The sequence below is a fragment of the Panulirus ornatus genome, chromosome 7 (genome assembly GCF_036320965.1).
Source record: "Panulirus ornatus isolate Po-2019 chromosome 7, ASM3632096v1, whole genome shotgun sequence".
Classification (NCBI taxonomy): domain Eukaryota; kingdom Metazoa; phylum Arthropoda; class Malacostraca; order Decapoda; family Palinuridae; genus Panulirus; species Panulirus ornatus.
The window spans coordinates 2617041-2644998 of NC_092230.1; the positions used below are offsets into that span (position 1 = coordinate 2617041).

The following is a 27958-nucleotide window of genomic DNA, read 5'->3' on the forward strand; positions in this document are numbered from 1 at the left end:
ATATGTGTCGGAGGTGGAGGGAACAAGGAGAAGAGGGAGACCAAATTGTAGGTGGAAAGATGGAGTGAAAAAGATTTTGTGTGATCGGGGCCTGAACATGCAGGAGGGTGAAAGGAGGGCAAGGAATAGAGTGAATTGGAGCGATGTGGTATACCGGGGTTGACGTGGTGTCAGTGGATTGAATCAAGGCATGTGAAGCGTCTGGGGTAAACCATGGAAAGCTGTGTAGGTATGTATATTTGCGTGTGTGGACGTATGTATATACATGTGTATGGGGGGGGTTGGGCCATTTCTTTCGTCTGTTTCCTTGCGCTACCTCGCAAACGCGGGAGACAGCGACAAAGTATAATAAAAAAATATAATAATATATATATATATATATATATATATATATATATATATATATATATATATATAATAAAAAATATAATAATATATATATATATATAAATATATATAATATATATATATATATATATATATATATATATTTTTTTTTTTATTATACTTTGTCGCTGTCTCCCGCGTTTGCGAGGTAGCGCAAGGAAACAGACGAAAGAAATGGCCCAACCCCCCCCCCATACACATGTATATACATCCGTCCACACACGCAAATATACATACCTACACAGCTTTCCATGGTTTACCCCAGACGCTTCACATGCCTTGCTTCAATCCACTGACACCACGTCAACCCCGGTATACCACATCGCTCCAATTCACTCTATTCCTTGCCCTCCTTTCACCCTCCTGCATGTTCAGGCCCCGATCACACAAAATCTTTTTCACTCCATCTTTCCACCTACAATTTGGTCTCCCTCTTCTCCTTGTTCCCTCCACCTCCGACACATATATCCTCTTGGTCAATCTTTCCTCACTCATCCTCTCCATATGCCCAAACCACTTCAAAACACCCTCTTCTGCTCTCTCAACCACGCTCTTTTTATTTCCACACATCTCTCTTACCCTTACGTTACTCACTCGATCAAACCACCTCACACCACACATTGTCCTCAAACATCTCATTTCCAGCACATCCATCCTCCTGCACACAACTCTATCCATAGCCCACGCCTCGCAACCATACAACATTGTTGGAACCACTATTCCTTCAAACATACCCATTTTTGCTTTCCGAGATAATGTTCTCGACTTCCACACATTCTTCAAGGCCCCCAGGATTTTCGCCCCCTCCCCCACCCTATGATCCACTTCCGCGTCCATGGTTCCATCCGCTGCCAGATCCACTCCCAGATATCTAAAACACTTCACTTCCTCCAGTTTTTCTCCATTCAAACTCACCTCCCAATTGACTTGACCCTCAACCCTACTGTACCTAATAACCTTGCTCTTATTCACATTTACTCTTAACTTTCTTCTTCCACACACTTTTCCAAACTCAGTCACCAGCTTCTGCAGTTTCTCACATGAATCAGCCACCAGCGCTGTATCATCAGCGAACAACAACTGACTCACTTCCCAAGCTCTCTCATCCCCAACAGACTTCATACTTGCCCCTCTTTCCAAAACTCTTGCATTTACCTCCCTAACAACCCCATCCATAAACAAATTAAACAACCATGGAGACATCACACACCCCTGCCGCAAACCTACATTCACTGAGAACCAATCACTTTCCTCTCTTCCTACACGTACACATGCCTTACATCCTCGATAAAAACTTTTCACTGCTTCTAACAACTTTCCTCCCACACCATATATTCTTAATACCTTCCACAGAGCATCTCTATCAACTCTATCATATGCCTTCTCCAGATCCATAAATGCTACATACAAATCCATTTGCTTTTCTAAGTATTTCTCACATACATTCTTCAAAGCAAACACCTGATCCACACATCCTCTACCACTTCTGAAACCACACACATATATATATATATATATATATATATATATATATATATATATATATATATATATATATATATATATATATATATATATATGATCACGCGCAAAATTGTGATCCTTTCCAATATGCCTTGAATTTGACGTCGTAAACTCTCCTAAATGGTGCATGATTTGGCATACTATTCAATAAGGTCTCATTAATGGTGTTATTGTACTGGAAAACAACATTACAAGCGCTTTTTTTTTTTTTTAGCTCATGTCTTAGATTAGCTAAGTTGGGAGAATAGAGCAACACTAAACATTTAGACTTGTCCTTATTGGTCACATTTTTGTTACAAGAAGCATAAAATGTCTTCCTGGCTTTCCGGTAAGCTTTGTTCACATACCGCTTGGGATAATATAACTGCTTAAAGATACGTCTTATATAATTACATTCGTGTACCAGGCTTATGTGGTCATATATCCGTAGCGCTATTAAAAACATAGGCATAATTACAGACATTTTTACAGAAGAATCATGTAGTGAGAAATAATGAACATAGCTCTCAGAGTTGGAAAGCCTAGATGTGGATAGGGAGCTGTGGTTTCGGCACATTACACTTGACAGCTAGAGACTGAGAGGGAACTAATGTGGCCTTTACTGTCCGTTTTCCTGGCGCTACCTCGCTGAAGCGGGGGGTAGCGATGCTGTTTTCTGTGGGACGGGGTAGCGCCAGAAATGGATGAAGGCAAACAAGTATGAATATGTACATATGTATGTATATATGTCTGAGAATATGTATGAGCATGTATATGTTGATATGCATATGTATGGATATGTGCGTGTATGGGCGTCTATGTATATATATGTGTATATGAGTGAATGGGTCATTCTTCGTGTTTCTTGGCGCTACCTCGCTGACGCGGGAAACGGTGAACAAATATAATGAATGAAATAGAATAAATAAATGTATATCTTAAATGATTTCAAGGGAAACTGAGATCTTTGAGACAATCACATGATGATGCAAGCGACCGTCAATAATGGAAACAAAAGTTTCTCGGTAAAGAAAATACATGACCAAGAGAAACCTATTCTTAACCAGTTGTTTGAAGTTATGAACGCTACCTGGAGGCGGGAAACGTTCACGTGAACTAGATATTCTCTGAAAAAAAAAGAACCATTGTTTTGATTGGCGTGGATTTACATATGGTAAGCTTGACTGTACGGTTGAGGATGAGAGAAGACATAAATGGTGAAAGCTATGAAAGCACTGTACATTTAAATAGAGTCGCCAGAGAGCACGTTAGCAGTGAATATTTCTTTCGACGAGGAATTTGAAGCAAACAGGACATTGTATGTTTAAGCAGTAGTTATATGACAGGTAACATATTGGTACCTATTACAACAAACGGTATAATTCCAACATAGATTATTTTCCTTTATTGTTTTCCTTGGTCAAGTAACTAGTTTACCTATGCATTGAAAAAAGCTTTGCATATTGAATTATATTATGTAATGCTTATGTATGCAAAGCTTGACTTGTACAGTATCCACAAATGCTGAAGTGTCCAATATCTCGGACATTCAAGAAGATTCCAGCAGTCAGGGAAATAATTTTGTAGTATGGTAGAAGACCCAGTTGATTAAGTTTTTGTATATATATCAACAGTTCATTGCATCTATATTCATATCTATTATTTTTTTTGTAGTCTTCACCTTGACGGTACAATGCCATGCTTTCCAGTTTCTGAAAAATGCTTTTCAAGTAAATATAAATTCTCATAAATTGATAGAACATCATTTAAGAAAGATTGATGAACTAAGAAACAAGTAAAATAAGTCTCATCACACCCAGGCAAAATGATCAAACTTTTAGTGAGAGCGTTTAATGATAATAGATAGCAGTAAGTGCAACATTTTTATGCTCTGACATGCTTCGCTAAGTGTCACTTAGTTCTTACAATAACACAAACCCCAATTGCTACTGATGCCCTATGTATGCTATGTTTTCCTTGTTTCACATGTTTCCATTCCTTTTGAAAATGTGTATATAATTTTATGGCATTTATTGTTTGGTTTTTGGTGGTACACATGTGATGATTTTTATAGCTACATGTTGTTAAAGGAGATGCAGATTTGGAGCATTTTATTCATTCTTTAAATTAGATATGCACTAGTAGTAAGGGTTATTTATATTAGGTAAAATTTATGGTTGATTTATGTATAAGTAGGTAACACTTGTAAGAAAACAAAAGAACTAGTGAAAAACCTCATATATTCTCCCTTAGTGTGTGAAATGTATAGTTGAAATGTACTTACATTAATTGATCTGCTACTGGGGATCATATGGAGTACTGTAGCTGCTTGTGAGGGGGTCGAGTGGTGGCACAGCTGACCTTTTGGTCTGTTACACAATGCACAACCTTGGGAGTGACTGATATATTTTGGCTAGAATATTGAATAGTACAATTTATTACAGCTACTAGGAAGGTTAGGTGAGGTTTCTGTATGCTTGCTGATATTTTTTGCATGTAACAGGCCCTCCTCCTTCATATGGATATGCTCTCATTCTGATGGGAAATACCTCAAAGAGGAGAAATTTAGGTCTTGATTATTGAAAACTTTTGTATGTGAGGCATTGTCCCATAATGTTTTTTCCTGGAATTTGTACCCTGCCTACCTTTAGCAAAACCTTTTCCACTTATCTTCTTTGGCTCCCTTAGGGTGATGCCTGGGTTCTACAAATTGTGAACTATAGGCTGCTTATCGGTGGACCTCTGAAATGGTCAATGATTGGCTGAGGATAGAACTGTGTAGTGAGTAAGTGGCTCTGGACATCTTTGGGTCATTCAAAAAGATTCAATAAATGATGCCTTCATGCTGAATTATTAGGGTAGGAAGAGTCCAGAACTGTTTGTTCCCAGGTGAAAATATATCATGCCAGTGGGATGCCTTGTCAGAGAAAAATGGTAATTCATATTCTAAAACCAACATTTCCTCAAGCATTTAGTGTTTGGCTGATTTTAGGCTTATAAAGTAGGTTGCAAGTTTCCTGTAGACCTATATCTAACCATAAACAGGATGAACATGTCACCCAACCTATCCAGGAGTATATTACAGATAGCCAGATACATCCTAATTGATTAGACATGAAAGGTGTGAGATAAGATTGTACCATAAATTACCAATCTTAGCCAGTATGGCAGTAAGTTGTTTATATCTGGTCTGATTATCTATTCTGGAACCACTTTCCTCTTTGATAAGGAAAGAAATTTTTCTGTGATGCAGTTTGTTGTCTTTTTAAATATTTCAGACTAATTGTTACACATTAGTGTAATGAATACTGCAGGCCTAGCCATCTTGGTGAGAATGGGCAACTGTTTGTGTGCAAAGGAAACAATTAAAGTCAATGGACATCGATATTACATCAGAGAGCGACTTGGAGAAGGGTAGGTATTTTATTTCATGGTCCAGCAGAATTTTTCTTTGCATGGTGCATAATGGTGCATTGGTGCTTGAAGGTGAGTTAATTCTGGATACTCAAAATGCTATGATATTGCTATTTATTTAGAACATTTTTCATTATATGATTTTATAAAGGATGTCTGCTGTACATGTATAAGCTGTACTATATGCTGGTTCTTGCAACACCATATCAGCACTTTGCCTCATGCAGGAGATTAAGACCCCATATACCCAAAACATGGACATAGAATACTTCAGGAACCTTTCTAATTCCATACCCACCCACCCTATGATTCACTTCCGCTTCCAGGGTTCCATCCGCTGCCAAATCCACTCCCAGATATCTAAAACACTTCACCTCCTCCAGTATTCCTCCATTCAAACTTACCTCCCAATTGACTTGACCCTCAACCCTACTGTACCTAATAACCTTGCTCTTATTCACATTTACTCTCAACTTTCTTCTTTCACACACTTTACCTAACTCAGTCACCAGCTTCTGCAGTTTCTCACATGAATCAGCCACCAGCGCTGTATCATCAGCGAACAACAACTGACTCACTTCCCAAGCTCTCTCATCCACAACAGACTTCATTTTTGCCCCTCTTTCCAAAACTCTTGCATTTACCTCCCTAACAACCCCATCTAACAACCCCTGTACTGTATGAATCAGAGTGGATCACGGTTTTCTTTAATGATTGTTGGAATATGAATGATGGAGTTTTTAACATTAATGATATTTTGATGTAGGAGTAGATGTTCAAAGGACTGTATTGGTTGGGATATAATTCCTAAGTTTTCTTCACATCTCTTTCACAGAGGGTTCAGCACAGTGGATTTGGTAGAAGATGCGTCAGCACACAAACTGTATGCGCTTAAGCGCATAACATGTCATGCACAGACAGATCAAAAGGTAGGCATAATCCATTTATAGTTCACCATCTGATGCCAGGGCTTTTTTTGTGACTTCCTTTGTTTTTAGGTTGCATAAGTTGTAAGTTCTTAAAAAACTTGATTTTTTCTGTGCTTAACATGATATTAAGTCATGAATTTATGCATCATTTGGCATTATGGGGTTTATGATGGGTATATCATATGTTGTCCTCAGTATGTATTTTTTACTGTTTGAATTGAGTGACTTACTGGTTGCTTATAATCTGGCACAGGTTTTTGTTCCCCGTGAATTAATGTCTCCAGACTTTATGCTTATGTAGAATCTCATATTACACATTTTAGGAGTTGTACTTATTAGATATTTACATTCCGCGTTCTTTTAATTCAAGAATATCGATGAAATTACTTAAATTTTACAAATCTCCCCCTCCTGTGGCTCTTTTTATCTTCAGATGACTGTTACATGGGTAGCAGTTTGTAGAGTTAACAATATTTGTAGATGTGTTACTGGACTCCACCTGCGAGTGGTTGCCCCACAAGCTAAAAGTCCTTTTTGGCAAGGCTGTATTATCATCAGTAGACAGGGAGTATTATCTTGTCAAGGACCTTCTTTCTTCTAAGTAGCCGATCATTTCTGTATATTTCTACATGGAGTATATCTCTGAAGCTGCAGGAGCCCTATAAAATGGGGTTATGATAAAAATAATCTCAGAGATTTTATGCATGCTTATTTTGTTCCCACACAGGTTAGTGTGTCACCTTTTGACTGCATATACTTGAAATGTATCATGGTTATCAAGAATCATCATATCCTTAGGTAGCGCTGGCAGAAGTTGAATACCACAGAGCCTTGTCTCACCCCAACATCGTGGAGTGTATAGATTCAGACCTTGTGGGTATACCAGATCTAATGGGGAATCGCACATCGCAAGTGCTTATTGTTCTTCCATACTGCCAGGTTTGTATGAATTCAAATGGTTCTACATCTCCACTTGTAACTAATTTCTAAAAGATTGTGGTTTACTGGTACTAATCATACTTTATCATCATGTCTTTGTGTAGTACTGTCCCATATCTGTATTGTGTAAAATTATTTACTGAAACTGGTAAGATAAAACCTTGTCCCTGATAAAATGTGTTGGAGAAGTTAACCAAAAGAATTTTGTACATGAGAATGTATACCACAGATATTTGCAAATGCACTTCACCAGTGTTTAAGGCATATCTGTTAAAAGCCGAAAAATTTGAGTCTGGCATTGGTAAACTGTAGGAATAAATTTGTGTTAGAACCTGAATAAATGAAAATTTTTTCTGGTAAATATAGTTAAAGAGTGGAAGAAGAAATTTTTTATGGCTACTATGTACAGAGCATCAGATTGGGGAAGAGCAGTGTGGTTTCAGAAGTGGTAGAGGATGTGTGGATCAGGTGTTTGCTTTGAAGAATGTATGTGAGAAATACTTAGAAAAGCAAATGGATTTGTATGTAGCATTTATGGATCTGGAGAAGGCATATGATAGAGTTGATAGAGATGCTCTGTGGAAGGTATTAAGAATATATGGTGTGGGAGGCAAGTTGTTAGAAGCAGTGAAAAGTTTTTATCGAGGATGTAAGGCATGTGTACGTGTGGGAAGAGAGGAAAGTGATTGGTTCTCAGTGAATGTAGGTTTGCGGCAGGGGTGTGTGATGTCTCCATGGTTGTTTAATTTGTTTATGGATGGGGTTGTTAGGGAGGTAAATGCAAGAGTTTTGGAAAGAGGGGCAAGTATGAAGTCTGTTGGGGATGAGAGAGCTTGGGAAGTGAGTCAGTTGTTGTTCGCTGATGATACAGCGCTGGTGGCGGATTCATGTGAGAAACTGCAGAAGCTGGTGACGGAGTTTGGTAAAGTGTGTGGAAGAAGAAAGTTAAGAGTAAATGTCAATAAGAGCAAGGTTATTAGGTACAGTAGGGTTGAGGGTCAAGTCAATTGGGAGGTGAGTTTGAATGGTGAGAGGCTGGAGGAAGTGAAGTGTTTTAGATATCTGGGAGTGGATCTGTCAGCGGATGGAACCATGGAAGCGGAAGTGGATCATAGGGTGGGGGAGGGGGCGAAAATTTTGGGAGCCTTGAAAAATGTGTGGAAGTCGAGAACATTATCCCGGAAAGCAAAAATGGGTATGTTTGAAGGAATAGTAGTTCCAACAATGTTGTATGGTTGCGAGGCGTGGGCTATGGATAGAGTTGTGCGCAGGAGGATGGATGTGCTGGAAATGAGATGTTTGAGGACAATGTGTGGTGTGGGGTGGTTTGATCGAGTAAGTAACGTAAGGGTAAGAGAGATGTGTGGAAATAAAAAGAGCGTGGTTGAGAGAGCAGAAGAGGGTGTTTTGAAATGGTTTGGGCACATGGAGAGAATGAGTGAGGAAAGATTGACCAAGAGGATATATGTGTCGGAGGTGGAGGGAACGAGGAGAAGAGGGAGACCAAATTGGAGGTGGAAAGATGGAGTGAAAAGGATTTTGTGTGATCGGGGCCTGAACATGCAGGAGGGTGAAAGGAGGGCAAGGAATAGAGTGAATTGGAGCGATGTGGTATACAGGGGTTGACGTGCTGTCAGTGGATTGAATCAAGGCATGTGAAGCGTCTGGGGTAAACCATGGAAAGCTATGTAGGTATGTATATTTGCGTGTGTGGACGTGTGTATGTACATGTGTATGGGGGGGGTTGGGCCATTTCTTTCGTCTGTTTCCTTGCGCTACCTCGCAAACGCGGGAGACAGCGACAAAGTATAAAAAAAAAAAAAAAAAAAAAAAAATGTATTATTGTGCTATTCACTTAAGAATAAGGTTCATTCTCCTTTAAAGTAACTACTAGTTTTTTCTTTTCAAATTATTCTGTGTAGAGGATAAGTACTTTAAAAGATTCAAAGCAAAGATATCACTTTTGCATGTAAGGTGTTAAGATTGATAAATTTTTTGACAGCGAGGAACCCTGCATGATGAGTTAACTCGGAGGCAGAAGGCTGGCTCTCATTTTGATGAGGTATGTTTTTTACATCAACCATATTTCATCGTCCCATTCACCCCCAAACACTTCTACCTCAGTGTCATTTTATTTTGATTATTTACACAGCAATCCTAATTTCTTATAATTTTAGTTGCGCTTCTTGGGATGACCCACCCATCTAAAATGATTGTGTTTGCACATGATTTTGATACTTTTCAGATACACAACTTACAACGATGAACAGAGTCCTATAAAAATTTACAAATTTACTTGCATTGGGGGTTGGGTTTAGGACACTATTTTCCCTTGAAAATTGGATATATCCATCAAGATTTCACTTCCTCTATCACCATAAAATCTATTAAGCCAACTAATGCTTATTCATGAAGACATAACAATGATACAGCAATCCTTCCTGGCCTGTGGTGTTATTAATGCAAAAGATGCCTATTATGCTTCTCATCCCCTAACCTTCATCATTCTTTTGATAACACTATAGCTTTGTAGTAATGTTGACTTTTATCTGAAATCTTGTCAAATTGTAATGTTTTCATCCCTTGACCTTTGTATCTAGCCTTCTGAGACATTACTTCTTTATTGTTTTCATTTGATTGTGTTTAGTGAGAAAAGTACCGTATACTTTGACCATATCTGCAATGTTATAAGCTAGTGTGGCTAGTTTAGGTATTGATTAGTTCATCGTACTAGTGCGGCAGATTGCCCTACTTAGTGCATTTTGCATCTCTTTGTAGTTGTTTTCTGAAGCAAGTCTTTCATTTGTGATTTTCTTGTATATGTAAATTTGACGAGTTTTAGCTAGATAGGCTCACATGTTTTTTCAATATAGCAGCAACCATGGACTTTTGATGTGGTTGATCAATCAGCCAAGCTAGTGATCTATTTTATGTTATGGCAAAGGTACTGTGTGTATAGATCCCTGAATTGATTACCCAACATGAGTCTTGTCTTGATTCTTGTGCTCATAAGTAATTGTTATCAAATGATGTCCTGAGATGACAGAATATCACTGAGTTGAAGTGTATAGTTCTTAGTGGTGAGTATCATCAGACAACTTCTTCTGTTAACCCTGGGAGTCAAAATTGCTGAATTTGGCATGTTAAATCAGTATATGTTCCTGTTGAGATCATCTCATCCTGTTATCTGAAGGTAAACTTTGACATACTTTAAGGCTTACGGTTCCCATGCCTCAATTTTTTTCATAGTGACTGATGTAACATTGGCAAAAAGACATGGAAATCTCTTTGGGACCCAATTGAGATTATGAACACCATTTGAACTTAATGGTTTAAGTTGATTTTTATGTTTTATATCTAGCTGAAATGGACTATATCCTCTGTTTTGCAATACTGTGACAGACCTTGATAAAGGACTTCGGAATTCCTTCCAGAGGCTCAGTGGAACTTTAGTTTCCATTCAAAACTCAGTGGCGGTGTTTTGAGTTTATGTTATAATCTGGCTAAAGATAAACCCTAACCTCTTATTAATTATCCTGCAACAGGACCTAGTCAAAAAGCCTTGAAACGTTCTTACACATCTTACACATGCTCCATCATTCAGTCTACTCAGTTCAATCTTTATCTCCCTCTTTCCTTGCTTCCCCTCATATTATTCATACACACCTTCTTTGTCATTTCTTAAGCATCTATCCTTTTTATATATCCATACCATCCCAGAATGACATCGTAAATTTTCCACCACTGTTCTGTACCTTTCTCAGACATCCTCATTTTTTCTATACACTTTTCATAACCAATATTCAAACCTTAAAATTGATTTCTACAGCATGTATTACCTCTGCCATTTCCTTTTAAGATAACCATACTTCACTTTCATATCTTTGGGTAGAATCAAGTAGGAAATTAAGACATGTGAAATTATAATCAAATTATATGCTAATGAGTAAGTTGGAGGAGTCTTTTGAGTATGCCAAAATTGTGGTGTATGGAAGTGGTTCTTCATGATCCAACCTGAAGTGCATATAGTATGCATGTGTAAAAGTTGATGGACATTAGGGGTTTGGCAGTATCTGCTGATTGTTTCAAGATACATATTGTACAAGGATTGTTGAAGAGCTGTTAGTGATGAATGAAGGCTAGGTAGTAGAGAAGAACTCCATCTACCATCAGAAATATAATTGGCTAATCCTGTCCCATCTCCTAGGGTTGGTGGACACAAACAAAGGTTCAAATGTCATTTACCATAGGAAGAAGGAATATATAACGTTAGTATGTAAATAGGAACAGGATTTATATACCTTGGTTTGGGATTTGTTTCCGTGCTTAAAGTTTCAGGTATTTATATCAGTATTTTATTGTATTCCAAGGTTGTTGCATTGTCTATGTTTCGAGGGATTTGTGAGGCGGTCCAATGCATGCATTCTGCTAAGCCTCACCCTCTGGCTCATCGAGATATAAAGACAACCAATGTTCTTTTGAAGGATGATCTCACACCACTTCTTATGGATCTTGGTGAGTTCACGTGTTAAGTATTATGTGACTTGAGTTGACCACCTGTTACTTTTAATGGTGGATATTTTTTATAGGCCATTTTGACATCTCCAGATAGATCAGCCATTGTTTAGAAAAAATTGTGGCTATGATATCAGTTAAAAGTACAATTGCAACATTAATAGCTGTATATTTCACCTTAGGGCTGAGGTGGGTGAGCCAAGAAGTATCATCACATATGCCCAAACTACGCTGAACAGAAAATTGAATACATCAATGTATAGGTAATGGAGGGGGGAATAGATTTGATGTTTGTAAGATATTATGGCTATCATCTGTTTCTGGTATAAGTGAAAAATAGTTACTCCAGTGTATGAGTAGAAGATATCAGAAACATATGGACATAATTGTAAAATTTTCATGGATTTGGAAATGTATGATAACTATGAATACTTCAGTTTAGATGTTATCAAAGAAAGTGAACCATCACAGATAGAAGTGGCCATGAAGTTGATTATTTCCTTTTCAGAAATCGGTCAATTTTTAAGAGATTGTATTTCTTTGGGTAGTTCCTTAATTTGATATAATAGTAATTGCATGAAAAGATATGTACATATTTCCAGGATCTGTGGCCAGAGCTAGAGTGGAAGTAAATGGTAGTGCTGAGGCACGTAAGCTACAGGATGAGGCAGCTGAGAGAAGTTCCATGCCATACAGGCCTCCAGAATTGTTTAATGTTGAATCGTTTTGTCACATAGATGAACGTACTGATGTCTGGGTACGTCAAAAAAGTCTTTTATTTAGCCCTTGGCTTCATTTCTTATTAGATACTTTCATTATTTTTTTCAGCATATAAGTGTTTCCTATTGACTTTGGCAAAGATTCATTTATATTGATATTTTATTGTATTGATTTCCATAACTAGAAAATTTGAATGATATATACAAAGCATGATTGTGATTAATTTGAATGTAAACAGGAATTTTCCACTTCAGTCTTTAGGATGTTTGCTGTATGCATTGTGCTTCTACAAATCACCCTTTGATGGAGTGTATGAAAGAGGAGACAGCGTAGCCTTAGCGGTGGTCAGTGGCAATGTCCAGTTTCCTGATGTTCATCCTTACTCTGAGGTTTGTTAAGCTTGTTTGTTTTTGAAGTATTGAGGAAAGTTGAATTTTAATCAGTACCATAACATTGGCTCGTTAGTGTGATTCATCATATAGGTGTACTGAAAAGATAGAGATTTTAAAGATATTATGAAAAGAAATAATACAAATCAGGAGGAAGTTAGGATGTATGAAAAGTTGAGGTGTTTGATAGAAATTCTATGAATTACATTGTATATGATAAGGTATGTGGTATTGTAATTGCCTATTTGTTCTGTAGAGGAGGGAGTTTTAGACTTGTGGGTCCCCATCTCTTGAACATTCTTTCCTGTCATACAGTTTTTCAAATTTATGTATGCTGTCTACATTAACCATGTCCTCATGCATTTTTTTCTATTATATTTATCACAATATATTCTTGTCTAGATTATTCGCTTACAAACTCAGTAAAACTGGACAATTCATGGACTCTTGTAAAAACGAGCTGGGTTAGATTAAGAGTGTTAGTAGATTATTTTAATGACTGAAAAAACATTATTGGTGGAGTGCTGTATAGCAGTACCTGGCACATTCAGAATGAAAACTCAGAGGTAGCTCCTGTCTCTGTAAATTTAGTTCAAATGATATCTCTTCCAAACATGAGTCAGTCATTGAGCAAGAGAAATCACCATAACTACCTTTATGTTGGCCTGGTAGATTGCTGAGTGAGAAGGAGAAGAATGCATGGTAGACACATTTGAATTAATCCTTTCTCACTCTGAGATGTGAGGTGAGGACTTGGAGGACCTGTTTCTTTGATTGTCATGAACCTCATGCCACAACTAACACATATTTCTTACACTTGCACAGCATTTGCAGTCAGTATTATGAGTACATGGAGAAATATTGCACTAGACATTAAAAATGTGTGCTCTCAGTGGACTGAACTAGGGCATGTGAAGCATTTGGAGTAAACCATGGAAAGTTCTGTGGGGCCTCCTTTATGGAAAGAGATTCCTTCTCAGTAGTTTTTTCCCTGGTGAATTACAAAAACAGAAAGGTCAGGGTGCACCTTCCTCTAACATTCCAGAGAATAAAGGGGTGTCTGCTACCCCAGGATACCCTCTTTTAGAAATTCTTACTGCTTAGGAATGAATACGTTTGAAAATGCTTGTGTGAGAAGACTGTTAAAAAGAATTTTGATGTGGTGCCGCGTCTGTCCTCATTCTTCTTCCCACATCCATTCAGGCCATCTCCTAACCATATTCCTCACTAAATACATCATCTACATGACCCAAGAGATTTACTGAATCAGTGACAGTGCAATTATATCCTATTTTGTGCAGCAAGAATGAATTCATCAAAAAAAGGGTGATCTTGACCTCTTAACTTTCAGCAAACTCATTGTTGTGAGATAGCTTAGGGTAAACATCATTTTCAGGTAAAGTTCTTTCCAACATGATCTTGGACAGTAAGCATCATCTTATCATTTTATGGGATGCTTAATGGCAAGTATGTGTCTTCCAAAAGTTCAGAAAGCACTAAGGCCTCAACTCAAGAGGAAAGGCTTTTGATGTAAGTCTTGCTCAAGTGTTTTATCAGCATATGAAAAGCCATTACTTTCTTTTCAGGCAATTGAAATACTTAGCTTTTAAGTCATGGCCTTACAGGAGGATCAATGTAAGTTTTATAGACATGATATTCTAGGGCTGGATTAAGCTCTTGGGGAACCTGAAGCAAACATTTTGTGTGAAACTTTTTCATAAGGCTGGGATGAGATTGTTAGGGCAGTTATACATTCATAAACCCTATTCATCTAAGAAAAGATTGGATAGTTAGCGATGAATGGGGAAAGCTAGTGTTTAACCATCAGAAAGACAGAGTAAGGTTTTAACCCCAAATTTCCTGAAGAGTACCCTTGAGATTTTCTCATGTTTGTGGGACACCATCTCAGAGGAAAAAAGTTTTCAAATTTTGAAACAAATTCATTTAGTAGATTTTCAGTAATTTTTTTGTAAAGATATATAACAGAATACAACAAGAGGATTTGTTGTTTGTGCAGAAGTGTGTGTAATAAGGCACAATTTGAAATATTTAAGAACTCTTTTTAGGGAAAGTGATAGAGGTTACTTGAGGATTGTATGAAGATTGCAGAGTTTTTGCCTTGATTTTGAATGTATTTATGAAAGTTATAAGGTCAGGCAGGGTTATGTTGTGTCTCAGTAGTTTAAAGTACTTGTCATGGTAGTATAATGGGAGTCGTTATTGGTGGGCATATGGCAAAGGAAATACATTAGTGTTAGAAGAGAGGTCATTTTAGAAAAGTTATTTTCTGCTCAGAAGATAGAACTACTCAAGAGTTCTGTACTGGTGAAAATGAATTTTATGTGTATGTAAGGGGAGTTGAGCAAAAACACACAAAAAAAAGTTAGATTGTTGTACATTGCATTGGTTCCAGAATATAAAGGTGTTTGAATCAACACTCTTTCTACAAGTCATCTGCATATTTATTGATAAATTATGGAATTCAGAGATATATGAAAATGCTCCCTTCAGAGGAAGTCATAATCTATGGGCACAGTAGACAGCAATGAGTAGAATAATTATAGCTATACTTTCTTTCTTATGGGAGCCAGCAATGATTAGCATTGATAACTTACAAATATCAAAAATAGTAGAATAAGATTTTTGAGAGAAACAAGACACAAAAAGAGGAATTTAGTTGGGAGTAAATAAAGACAATATTGTAAAAGTGAAAGTTAAAAGAAAATATGAATATGTGAGGACAATGGAAATGGGAAGATTGATGGTAAGCACAGATGTAAATGATGGAGAATGACCGATGAAATATGACATGGTTACCTAGACTAAGAGTGTGTGTATCACCAAGATGCTTGCAGGTACATATGATTTTGTGTAAAATTTGCTCTGTCAGTACTGCTATTTCATGTGTGGTGGAGTGGCGACAGGAATAGATGAAGGCACTAAGTATGAATATGTACATGTTTATGTATGTATATGTCTATGTATGTATATGTTGAAATGTATAGATATGTATATGTGCATGTGTGGGCGTTTATGTATATACATGTGTATGTGGGTGGGTTAGGCCATTCTTTTGTCTGTTTCCCTGCTCTACCCTGCTAACACAGGAGATGGCAACTAAGTATGATAAATGAAATAAATAGATATATATATATATATATATATGCATTGCAGGATCTTATGGAGTTGATCAAGAGTATCCTGAAAGTAAATCTAGAAGAGCGTCCTTATGTAGACTGGGTAGTAAGTAAAGTAGACCAGCTCATCAACAGGTCATCAGGGGCTGTATAGTTAGATATAAACCAAGTGATATTTGAATGAAAGATGCATATTTTATATTTTAGTACATTAGTCATACAGCTGAGAAACTAAAATATTTTTTAACCTAAGCTAAATTGTTGGTTTTTCTTTTAGTTTAAAGCAAAGTTGTTATGTAATGACTTTTCGTTTAAGAAGTAAACCTTGTTACATGATGACTTAAGATTGTCATTGTGTGTTATATGCTATTCAGCATACAGTGATTTGATGGGTGTATTTCCTAAATTACATTTGAAATACCTGAATTTGATCTCAGAACCCAGATGTTATTGATAAATAATGATACAAGTGCTATGATTAAGGCATATGCTTAGTTGAAAAAAGTTCATTGTTTTATTCTTTAAAGAAAATCCAAATTGAATTGAATTTCATGAAAAAATGATCAAATATCCCATGAAGAACAATACATGCATATAATACATGATTTGAAATGTCAAATCATAGTTGATTTGAAGATAAAGATATGTATCACAAATTGTTACATATTGCAAGCATCACAATTGTGTTAGAAAACATTCCTTTGTCTTCCTATTGGTCTGATTTGTGATGAAAAAATGAAAATGAGTCATAGAATATTTGTATCTCTTTGTAGGGATGAAGAATTGTTTATTTGTTTGGATTATGTGCTTATTCTTTATAGGTCAGTATTGAATCACCCATAATTTGGTAAATAGAATTTTCTGTCACATGATGTAGTTACATGAATTTCATTTTTGATTTTGTTATGATGATGGAAAGATTAAGTTGGGAAACATATTATGCTATTTTTATGATGGACATACATTCCACTTGAGTCTCAGTACCAAGAGAAACCAAAGGATTCTTGTAATGGCCACCAGTGGTTGTAAAAGTTGCCCAGCTGCTTAACTTAGCTGTGATTGCTGTTGGTCTATATCCACCATAGGCAGCATCTATGCAGGTATACTTCATCAAAGTTCTCATGCTAATTGAAATTTGGTTGGGTTTTTCATTTTTGATGGTTACCATGTAATAGCCATTTCTCAAACACTTGAAATTCTCTCTTTAATCAGTCTCTCAAATGACATGGAGGAGAATAGATAAATCTCTTGCGCTGCATAACGTGGCCTGATTGTAAGGGCAATTTCCCTTTTTTGCAGGACAATTGTTAGGAAACCTCTGATAGTGTAAGAAATATGTCTGATGAATTATGACAATAGAGTCACACTCATACGAAAAGCTGAGTCAGAGGAAGACTCTGACACATACCATGGGCTCAGCTCAGCATGAGTCAACTCATTTGGTGCTTGTAAACTCTGTAACATCTCACTCTTTTTATTAAGATAGTAACTGACATGGTATGGGCAGAAACGTGTCAATCACGGCCATCACAAATAAAAGAAAATTAAGAGAACAAGAAGAGGAATGAAAGTAATTATAGTTCTTTGGGTGTTGCTAAACCTGATTAATAAAGGTAGAATTGTTACAGAAAGAGGGAAAGGTAAAAGAATGGAAGGAAATTCCACAGCTTTTCTAAATAAAAAAGGAAAGATGGTGTTGTAATACTCATGGCAGGTCTCCACACAGATTTCAAGGGAAGGAACACCCTAGCAAGCCTTTGTTTTAGGAGCATTAGCTGACCTGCTCATGAGAGAAGTGGCTGATATAATACCTGTAGAACAGGAAGAGAACTTTATTGATGATGGTAAGGGACAATGAAGAAAGGTACCAGGTGGAGAGTTAATGAGGTGGAAGTCTTTTGATTCTGCTGTGAATGGGAGGAAGGTTGAGGAAAGAGTCACCTGAGGTATGTTATCAGCTTTCCATTCTGGGGCAAACAAAACTCCCCATGGATATGGAATTGCTGCTCACAAGAGAAATAGTTTTAGCACATGTACAACATTCCCAGTTTTTGGAAAGTGGATTTTGCAATATTCATTATGTGAGGCTTCCAGGATAGAGATAAGGGTTGGGTTATACCCAACATCTTGTGACTGGAAGGTTGAATTGAGGTATTTTGAATTTTAGCAGTAGGAAAAGAGTGAGATTTACAAAGTGATACAGGAAAGATTATATTTTTGCACTACAAAATTGTATTTAAGAAGGTTTTTGCTTTCCCAATCCAAAATGCTGTACATGTCTTCTATGACTCATGTGGGCTGGCCTTGTGCTGGGGCAGTGGCTACATGTGATGTAAGGATGACAGCTGTCAGATACACTCTTTGAGGTCACACAGGGTGCACATGCAACAGGTTTGTACTGATGTAGATGAATCCGTAGGCTCCAGGAACTAATCCTGTTGCAAATAAGTTTCCTCCTCCTGTCCAGGACTGTAATTGCATGCACTGTGGTGGTCAGGAAACAGCTTGGTCACTCAGGCTGCTTGTGGCAGTAGGCCTGACAGATCATCACTTAGATCTGGACAGAAGCTGGGAACTGTCTGTTTTCCATGGGACCACATAGCTGTTCAGACCGACAACCATTAGCAAAAAGAGGTAACTGCAATCATTGGGGCTGTCCTGCCAAGATCATTACCCCTGTTATCAGCATCATTTGAGACATCAGTAGAAAGACTGCTCCACTTGCATTGAACCCACCTCTGGAGATTAATACATGGGATTTTGCCTGCAAGTAGACACCATCTATAAGGAATGCAAGTCATGTTAGTCCTGGGTTGGGAAATATCTTGGAGATTTGATCAGCCTTGGCCAATCTTCTCATGACAGTCACTTGGATAAGATAATTAGAAGATGAATCAACATATCTGCAAGTTTCTCAGTAAGAGATAGTGCAGACTTGAATATTTTCTTTCCTTTGCCAATGAGTGGTCCAAAGTTGATAGAAATTAAAGGTTTTTGGGCGTATTTATCATGTAAGTTTTCTAATTGGCTTTATCCTGTATTTGAAGATCATGCTTCAGGGTAGACTGTGCACCTTTTGATATTGTTTTTACAAAAATTACTTACCCACTATCTGTGCCTTCTTATTTGCTTACGGTTTACCCACTGCATTGCCCTGCAAAGTGTCTTCCTTACTGAACTCCATCCAATTGATTGGTAAAGATGACAACAATAAAAGTAGTCATTGGATCTTATTCATTCAACAAATTCTTTCAGCATGTTTGCTCATCAATTTGAATTTGCTTACTCTTGTAAACATGCTTTCAAGGTTTAGGCCTTTCTGCAATTTCAGAAAGGGAAAGTGTTTTTCATTAACTGCAAGAGTGTAATTTTTTTTTTTTTCTATTTAAGTAAGTTTTAGGAAAGGGCATAAGTTCTGTAGGAGTTGAGGGCTTGAGATGTGGTATCATCAGAGCATAGGTACAGAAAAATACTGTGCTGAAAAGTGCAGCTTTATCAGTCAGGGACTTGCATATATACTAATCAGGTCAGAGAGGAGGAAAAAATGAATTACAGGTTGTTAGTTAAGAATCAGAAAAATTTGTTAATTGCCGAAGTCAGATCAGTGCACTTTCTTTATATGGAAACATGTTTGTCTATATACACTTGATCCATCCCTTGTATGGTAAATGAGATTGGACTCAATGATAATAGGTAGATAGATTGATTGGCTTCAGTAAAAGAAAAATATCAAACTTACCAGATTGGTCTTCACCAGAAGTATTTGGTATAAAGAGAAATATGAAGTAACTGTTTCTCCAGTATTTCAAGTCCTAACTAAGAATCATCACAGCACAAAGATTAATGTGCCAGCTTCACATGTGGGAGACAGTAGTATAAAGAATAAGAAGTCTAAGGTACCTGCATTGTACTTTATGACTAGAATTGATTAATATTTATTCTCATTGGAATTAAATTGCTGTCACATACATGTAGCTTAACAGTGTTTTAAATTAAAATGATGATATATACACATTGATATCCCATCAGTCATGCATGAGAGGACCTTGCTATATTTGCTTGTACAGGTACACCATCGATTTTCCGGCACACTTGGTTCCAAAGCCTTTCCGGATTAATCATTTTACCGGACCAACTGTGTTCACATAATGATAATTCCTCATCACACCTCTAACCCACTAATTATACATCTCCCAAGTGTCTAAAGTATACCATGGACTGCTAGAAATTTAAATTAAACAAATATTACATGTTTGAGCACCCAAAGATGGTAAGATTGTTTGAATCCTTTGGGGCCTTCTTTGTCTTCTGTTGTTTGTGTTTTCCAAGGTGTGCATCGCCAGAATAATACAATTTTGTCTGCATTATACACCTGCTCAGGACTGAGGTGCTCGTCAGCTACGAGTTTCGCAAATTCATCCACATACTCGCCATCTCCTTTGTGGTTCGCAGATCGCTTTTCTCTGCACACTTCATTCATGGAAATTCCATGATGCTTCATGAATCTCTGAAGCCATCCTTCACTATAGTCATGCTCATGTTGTAATTTAAATTTTTATGGAACAACTTAGCTTGGTCCATTATCATGTTACCTGACAAGGCCACTCCATCACTCCGACACTGTCAAAACCATCCCATCATCACTCGATCGTGCTCAATAATCTTACCATCTTTCATAGTTTTTCTAATCGTCATTTGCTTCTTGGAATCGCTGTCTATATAGAATTTCAATACTTTCTCCCTTTGCTTCTTTATATTATAAACAGTTGATGTACCAGTACTGTAGATGTCACACAGCTTATGCACCAAAACACCACGGTCCATTTTTTCAACAGTTCTACTTTATCTTGGATTGATATTGACTGGTGTTTGCGTTTGACACCATGAATAACACTCTCATATGTCTTAGAAGCTATAGCTAGGGTTAAATTTAAGCAAATTAAGCTAATAATCTCTCAGAATTGCGGTATCACCACCAACAAATGCTGTGTAAAGAATGTAAAAAAGTGTGCCCTACACACAACGCCATCTGTGGCTGCCCAGTAAACTAGTCAGGTGGCTGCGGTAATTTCAAATTCCCTCACATAATTTTGTCTAGACTAAAGGAAGTGCCAAACCATCAGTTGCTGGAAATTCGGTGGTGTACTAATACTAAGAGCTGTATATGACAAAAATAAAGCACAGGACTTAAATTGTTTTATGAAAAGACTATTGTGAGGAAAACTGACATTTTTTATTTTTACTTTAATGTTGGCCAGTTTTAGAGTGAATGTAGCAAGAGAATGGGTTAGGAGGTTGGGCATAGATAGGATATATGGCAACATCCATTTGATATTACCTGGTCATTTTATATGTACCTATCCTTGGGTTTGGGCATTTTTATGTTAAAAAGTTTGTCTAAAAAGTCCCCAGAATGATCTTTTTCCTTACATTTTAATTGACGAACAAGGATTGTACTTATTTTGTAATTTCGTGTAGGATTAGGTTGTAGAGACAAATCTGTTGTTTGCGGTGTATTGTCATTTATTATTGTAATCATACTTTGATGGACTGATGATGAAGTTGTGCTCACCTACAGCTCTTATGTAGATGATCTGATGTCAAATACATGATTGTGGACTTTGAAAATTCACAGAGAATCCATTTATTCCTCAGTTAGTTTCATGGTAATTGAAGTGATATTTGAGATGCTTCCTATTCTCTTTGAGAGCATTGCAGTGGACTGATACTGGACAAGACTCATCAAGCAATATCCAGTGTTCTCTGCCAAGCTGAGGAATATATTATCAACACACACACACACATGCACACACACACACACACACACACACACACACACACACACACACACACACACACACACACACCTACCTTTGTGCAATATGTTTACCAACTCAAAACCTACCATATCGTAGAAAAAGATGTGCTTTATCAAAATTAGTCTTTTAACCAGCTTAAGGACATTTTTTACTGTATCAGTAAGAACATCGATCTCTGCCCAGTTATTCCACTGTTGCCTTTATATGTTGAACCTTTTTTTAACTTGTAGTGAAAGGGTAAGGCATATGAAGATGTTTTAAGCAAGAATAACTCAACTGTATTCATTAAACCATTAGCTATTTTACACTTATCATAAGAGGTATAGTTAGAGAATAATCTTTAGCTTGAATTTGATGATAGGTATGTCATCTCATGTGATACATGGTACATTTAACTGGTTTAGGATATAAAATCTTTATATTAATGTACAGGACTATATAACTTATGTTTGATGACAAATATGTATTCTTCTGTATTATCCTTTCAGTTACATATGTAGTTCACATGAGTATCTGATATAGTCATCCTGTATTCCTAAGATGTTATTTAGTTATTCCTCACTGTGATTTGCACTTGTTTCTTGAAATGAGGCCGTTGCTTGCAGAAAAAGGCCCTTAAGGACCACATCTTATTTTAAAACACAAATTTTGAAAGGTTTAGCTTTTCCATGAAATGATATGCTTTTACTAAAGAAAGAGCAGTAATGAATGATGAGTAATGATACAGTTTTTTACCACATGATTTACTGCAAGATTTTTTCATTTTACTTGCAGAATTTTTGTTTTACGTAACTAGGAATCCAAATGATTTTACATGTGTGTGTGTGGATGACTGGACAACTAATTTTGTCATGCTGTCTTAGTTGACTTGAGTGAGAAGTTAGTTTACTACAGCCAACCAGTTGCCTTTAACGATAGCTGCTTGAGCTAGAAAGTAGCAGCTAGAATGAACATAACCAACATTTCTTGCCACATTACCCCTGAATATTTTTTCACCTTGTCATTAATTCTTCGGTCATGTGAAGAATGCCTTCTGTGTTGTATCTTCTAATTTATTCAATGCTCTCTGTTTTGCTTTTAAAAATTTCTTGAACTCTTTCTCAGTTGTACTGCTAAAAATTTATGTCATTATTTTCAATTGCAAATCTGTGTGTATATGGTAGAAAAAATGTTCAAGAATACTTTGAACCATTTCTCATCTTGCCACTATGGAGAGTAGACTTTGATACCTGTGAATTAGTTCTCTTTGATTTTTTTTTTTTTGTCACTGCAGGACAGAAAGAAATATACTGCTGAAATAGGTTCATTAATGTTTATCCAGCTTCACAAATTAAAACTACTGATTAATAAACTTCAGAGATAAAGAAGTTTATTTTGAGCAATCAAGAAATTTCAACATGAGTTTTGATATGTCCATTAGATTGTACCTGATTAATGAAGCGTATAGTACTATACTTTCAGTTGAAGACAAATGATTTTGCCATTAGCATGGTTTCATGTGAATCATCTCTATTTGCTTACATTCCATAAACACAATAAATATTTACAAGAGATATTAAAGATTGCACATATTCTTGTACCACATATAGATACATTCCTTATTGCTCTAAGATTTATAAACTTATTGTTGGATTCATTTATATGAATTGTATGGATAAAGATATCTTACCCAACTCAAGTAGCTGGGGATACTTGAGCATCTTGAATACTGTGGCAGAATTAGACTAAGGACTCCCCATTGTTTTTATCAAAAAGTATGCAGTTTGTCAAGGGAAATTTAGCACTCTTCTTCAGTTGTATTAAGAAAAAATTAATAATTTATTTTTAGATTTTTACATGCAGCCACATGTAAAGAGAGGCTGCAGTGCATATAATTGAAACTTTCATTCAGTGTGTATTTATATATTCTTAAAGGTTTTATTTTGTGTAATTAGGACTTACCTCTGTCATTTTGCATTCATTGTGATGTTTATGTTATCATTTATCTCTGAATAATATCAACTATTAGATACTTTATGCTTATTTTATGGGCAGATACTTTTGTAAATTATTGTAACAGTATTGTATGAAATCTTTGATGTTACAATTTTTAGAATAATGGAATATACTTGTTAGAGAGTCCAGGTGAGGGGATGAATATGACACTGCATCCCTTTAGCACTGGAATGAAAGTTTGCTTAATTGCATTTACATTGACCAGAGATTAACAATGTAGAGATGAAGGATTTATTGCAGAAACGCTCATGTACGCTTTACTAGTGGTGAGAATAAAGTTTGTCCAATTAATACATTTGTGATATATGAAAAAAATATGACTTCATGTGTGGGATAGAGCAAATTGGAGTAGTGTGATATACAGGGGGCGACATGCTGTCAGTGGACTAAATCAAGGGATACCATAGAAAGGTATATGTGGCTTGGGTATGGGTAGAGGGAGCTCTGGTTTCAGTTCTTTATTTTTAACACCTGTAGAATGGATTTCTCAAAATGTGAGATTTGATATGACTGTGAATACAAAGGGAATGAGTTTTAGACTGGTAGAGTGGGTGAAACATGACTGAGTTGGTTTGGGCTTGTGGAAAGAATACAAGAAGCGAAGTTTTACAAGGGGAGAGAATGATAGTATGATTAAAGGGGTTGGTGTGAGAGGAAGACCACTTGTCAAGTGTGGATATAAAGTGGAAGAGTATTGGAGGAAGAGAAATGGTAGAAGAGTGTGTGCAATGGTGTATGTGAGGGAGGCATGTATAGACAGGGTTAAGTAGAGACTTCTGCTATGGCTACCCCCTTGATGGGAGTTCGTTTGAAGGGAACAGACATCAGCACTATATATACATAGGTTGTTCTTCACCTGTTCTTAGCACTGCCCTGCTACCTCCACATTTACTGCTCATTTAACTTTCCATGGTTTACCCCAGATGCTTCACATGCCCTGGTTCAATCCATTGACAGCACGTCGAGCCTGGTTTACCACATCATTCCATTTCACTCTATTCCTTGCATGCCTTTCACCCTCCTGTATCTTTAGGCCCCAATCGCTCAAAATCTTTTTCACTCCATCCTTCCACCTCCAGTTTGGCCTCCCACTTCTCCTTGTCCCCTCCACCTCTGTCACATATATCCTCTTTGTCAATCTATCCATTTCATTCTCTCCATCTGACCAAACCATTTCAATACACCTCTGGTTGCTCCAACGTTTCATCTTGCAAAGAACTGTTCACTGTTGATGTCAAACTGATGTTGGAATTCTAAGGTTGTGGTTATGCCTCCCTTTCTTCTTTTTTCCATAGTGAACAAATTTATGGCCTCTAACCATTCTCTACAACTCAGCTATCTTATTTTAGGTACCATCTCATGCCTTTTCTCTATTGGACATTTTCTACTTTGTGCTTTGAATATGGTAGCCAAACTTGAGAAGCATATTCTATTTAAGGTCTAGTGTATGTTGTAAGTAGCTTACTGAATATCTCTTAAACCTATCTAATGTATGTTGTAAGGAGCTTACTGAGCATCTCTTAATCCTAGTACTTAAATACAATTTTACTATTTATGAACTGACAGTTTGCCACCATGGCAACTCTTCTAATTCTGGAGACAGGATAGGTACAGTGTTGACCCTAGTTGCATCTCATACACAGATTCTTGTTACTTATTGCCTTTGCCTGTATGTAATTACTCTTTTTTCACAGCATGGGAAGGAAACTCTACATTACACTCTTGGAGCAGCATCTCTTGAACTTTACTGTTTTACAGTGTCTGCATTCACAATTATATCACATTGCATATTCCATTCATCCACATGTCTGATACTATAATAGTACTTCTTAACACTTTCTTTAAAATCTTTAACACATTTCTTCCTTTATAACTTGATCCTTTGCTGACTGTATTTTTAAAGGAACTGTTTGTTGTCAGTATTGCCAAACTTATTAGAAACTTGATGTTTGTTATCAAATCTACTCTTATTTTCTTATTTTCCTTGGTGAGTAAACATTAAAATCTCTAAACTCTCCAACCAACTCAGTTGTCTTATTCTAGGATTGTACCATCATTGTTGCCCTCTGTTAGATCTTTATGTTTCTTTAAGTGAGGTGAATTGTTTGTGATTACTACTTGTTTATTACAAGGAGAGAGATTTACTCTTGAATTGCCCCATCCCTTAATCTTGTGTATAAATGTCTTAATCTTATTTATACATTCATATATACACCATAACTTGTGCTATCAACCACTTCTGAAGGGGAGGATGAACAGCTGGTGTTTTTGTGAGCTGGTTACCTTGTCCAGAACTTGACTTGTTAGATTGGTGGGTCACAATGTTAACCACTGCACTATGAAAGTTTCTCTGTGTATCTGTGTTTCTGCATCTATGGTTGATAGGTTAAAACATTTTTTTTTTTTTTAGCAAAATGCGAGAAAGATTTCTAGGCACATACTGCACACTTGTAATACTCAGATTTTTAATGAGTATATTATGCTTTGGAAAACTTTGTTAGGTGTGACCAGAACAATAGGGGACTCACAAAAGAGCTTAGAAGCTGAAGGGTTTTCAACAGATTTAGGTTTTTATATGAGTTAGTTTTTCACAAGAGATAAATGTATGAATGTCATACTCAGATTTCTGCAATATATGAAAACCTTACCTGTCAAAGGGTGATTAAACTTAACTAGTGTTGTCTAGTCATGTTATGAAGATTTGCTATTTTGCTGTAGGTAGACAGTTGACATCATAGTCAATAATCATTGGTTTTGGTTGATTTTATTGATGAATATTGTACAACATAAGCCTTATATAAAATTAGTATATTACTGTGGTGAGTTTAGTTTAAGTAAACTTGTTGTCCAGTTTAGCAGGAAAGCAAATTAAGACTTAGTGAGCCAACCCAGTTTTACATTGGAATGACCTGAACTATTATACTGTACATGAAAACTGGACATGTTTTGTTCAGTGAGAGCAATTGTGGTTGGAGCTAAAGAATGCAGCTCACCTTAATCAGATCACTTTATAGAAGTTTGCTGTCTCTTGAAGTATGGATATACCATTTCAGTGGGATTTACATCCCCATACAAAAAGAAAAAGAATGAATACCAGAATCAGATCTGACTGTGTAGGATAATCTTCCTTTATGTGAAATTACACGACATGATGACCATACCCAAGAGACCACTGACAAAAACAAACCAAGTTTTGACTAAAGTGTGCAAGTGAATAACACTACAAGTAAAGTTACACCTGCTTTTCAGTGAAATGAAATGATATTCAGATTTATGTAATTAGAAGTAATTATTGTATAAAGTATGTTATTTATTCACTTTCCCAAAAATCTACTTACAGAAAAGTAGCTTAATACAGGATTGTTTAAAGAGATTGCTGTTGTTAAACTCCAAAGTTATGAACTGGTCTGTATTTCATAAATGATTAGTGTTGGCTGCATTTTATGATGAATATCCTGATCCTCTGATCCAAGTTTTGACTTGTGTTGGTGTGGGACAGTACTTTCACCAATTTCTTCATGATCTCAGTCGTCTCATTCAGATCATCACTGTTGTAGAAAGAAACAAAGTCATATGAGTTCCATTCAATGTCTTTCTTAGTTGTTGGATGATTCTGTTTGTTTTGATATCATAATACATTGTGGCACATTAATTTTATGTATGATAACATTTTGCTCAATTCTGTACTGTTGTGCTGTTGAAAATTGGGAATAGATGAAGTTATTTAAGTAATTCATGGACAAATTTTTATTTTGCTTCCTAATTTTCAACAGTCTAGTTGAGTACATAGAATCACATCAAAACTGTATGATGACCTTTAATGAGAGAGAGCTCATTTGGTACTGTTTACAGTATATTGTCCTGCATCTGCCTAATGAATATTATTGGAGTTGACTTGGATTAATAAGTTGCTATACTGTATGGTTAAAGAGTGAATTTCATATTGTTCCATTAAATGGTGGTATAATACACATATAATGAATGCATTTTTATTTTTGATATACCATTTGAGATTTGTTGTGAACACAGTTAATATGGAATTAAGTATGGCCATGATATTAGCAGATAAAGGTAAGAAAGTTTGAATGTTTTAACCAGATTATTTCTGACAATAAAAGAGATGCCCATTCCACACTGACCACTGGAAGGTTTGAACAAGGTATTACAGTGAAATAATAATTATTGTAGTGTTCCCTCCTCAAACTCAATTA

The 27958-nt window shown here is 36.5% G+C and overlaps 1 protein-coding gene across 3 annotated transcripts; it reads left to right on the plus strand.

Moving 5' to 3' along the window:
- The first annotated feature begins 2903 nt into the window (after positions 1–2903).
- LOC139749368 (serine/threonine-protein kinase 16) lies at positions 2904–27725 on the plus strand. Of its 3 annotated transcripts, none has more exons than XM_071663134.1 (9): positions 2904–3064; positions 5169–5304; positions 6140–6233; positions 7032–7172; positions 9175–9234; positions 11543–11687; positions 12290–12444; positions 12662–12796; positions 15971–27725. In XM_071663134.1, the coding sequence occupies exons 2-9, from the start codon at positions 5192–5194 to the stop codon at positions 16085–16087; spliced, it is 960 nt and encodes a 319-aa protein (XP_071519235.1). In that variant the 5' UTR covers positions 2904–3064; positions 5169–5191; the 3' UTR covers positions 16088–27725. The 3 variants fall into 3 exon arrangements, with proteins under 3 accessions (XP_071519235.1, XP_071519237.1, XP_071519236.1); XM_071663136.1 differs by having other exon boundaries at positions 5205–5304; XM_071663135.1 differs by lacking the exon at positions 2904–3064 and adding an exon at positions 3082–3208.
- Positions 27726–27958: the final 233 nt, after the last annotated feature.

What these genes read in the sequence shown, in the direction of transcription:
- LOC139749368 (XM_071663134.1), top strand. Translation starts at nt 5,192, where the DNA reads ATGAATACTGCAGGCCTAGCCATCTTGGTGAGAATGGGCAACTGTTTG. An exon ending in ATGCACAGACAGATCAAAAG is followed by an intron (nt 6,234 to 7,031) that starts GTAGGCATAATC and finishes TCATATCCTTAG; the next exon opens with GTAGCGCTGGCAGAAGTTGA. An exon ending in ATGAACGTACTGATGTCTGG is followed by an intron (nt 12,445 to 12,661) that starts GTACGTCAAAAA and finishes TTTCCACTTCAG; the next exon opens with TCTTTAGGATGTTTGCTGTA.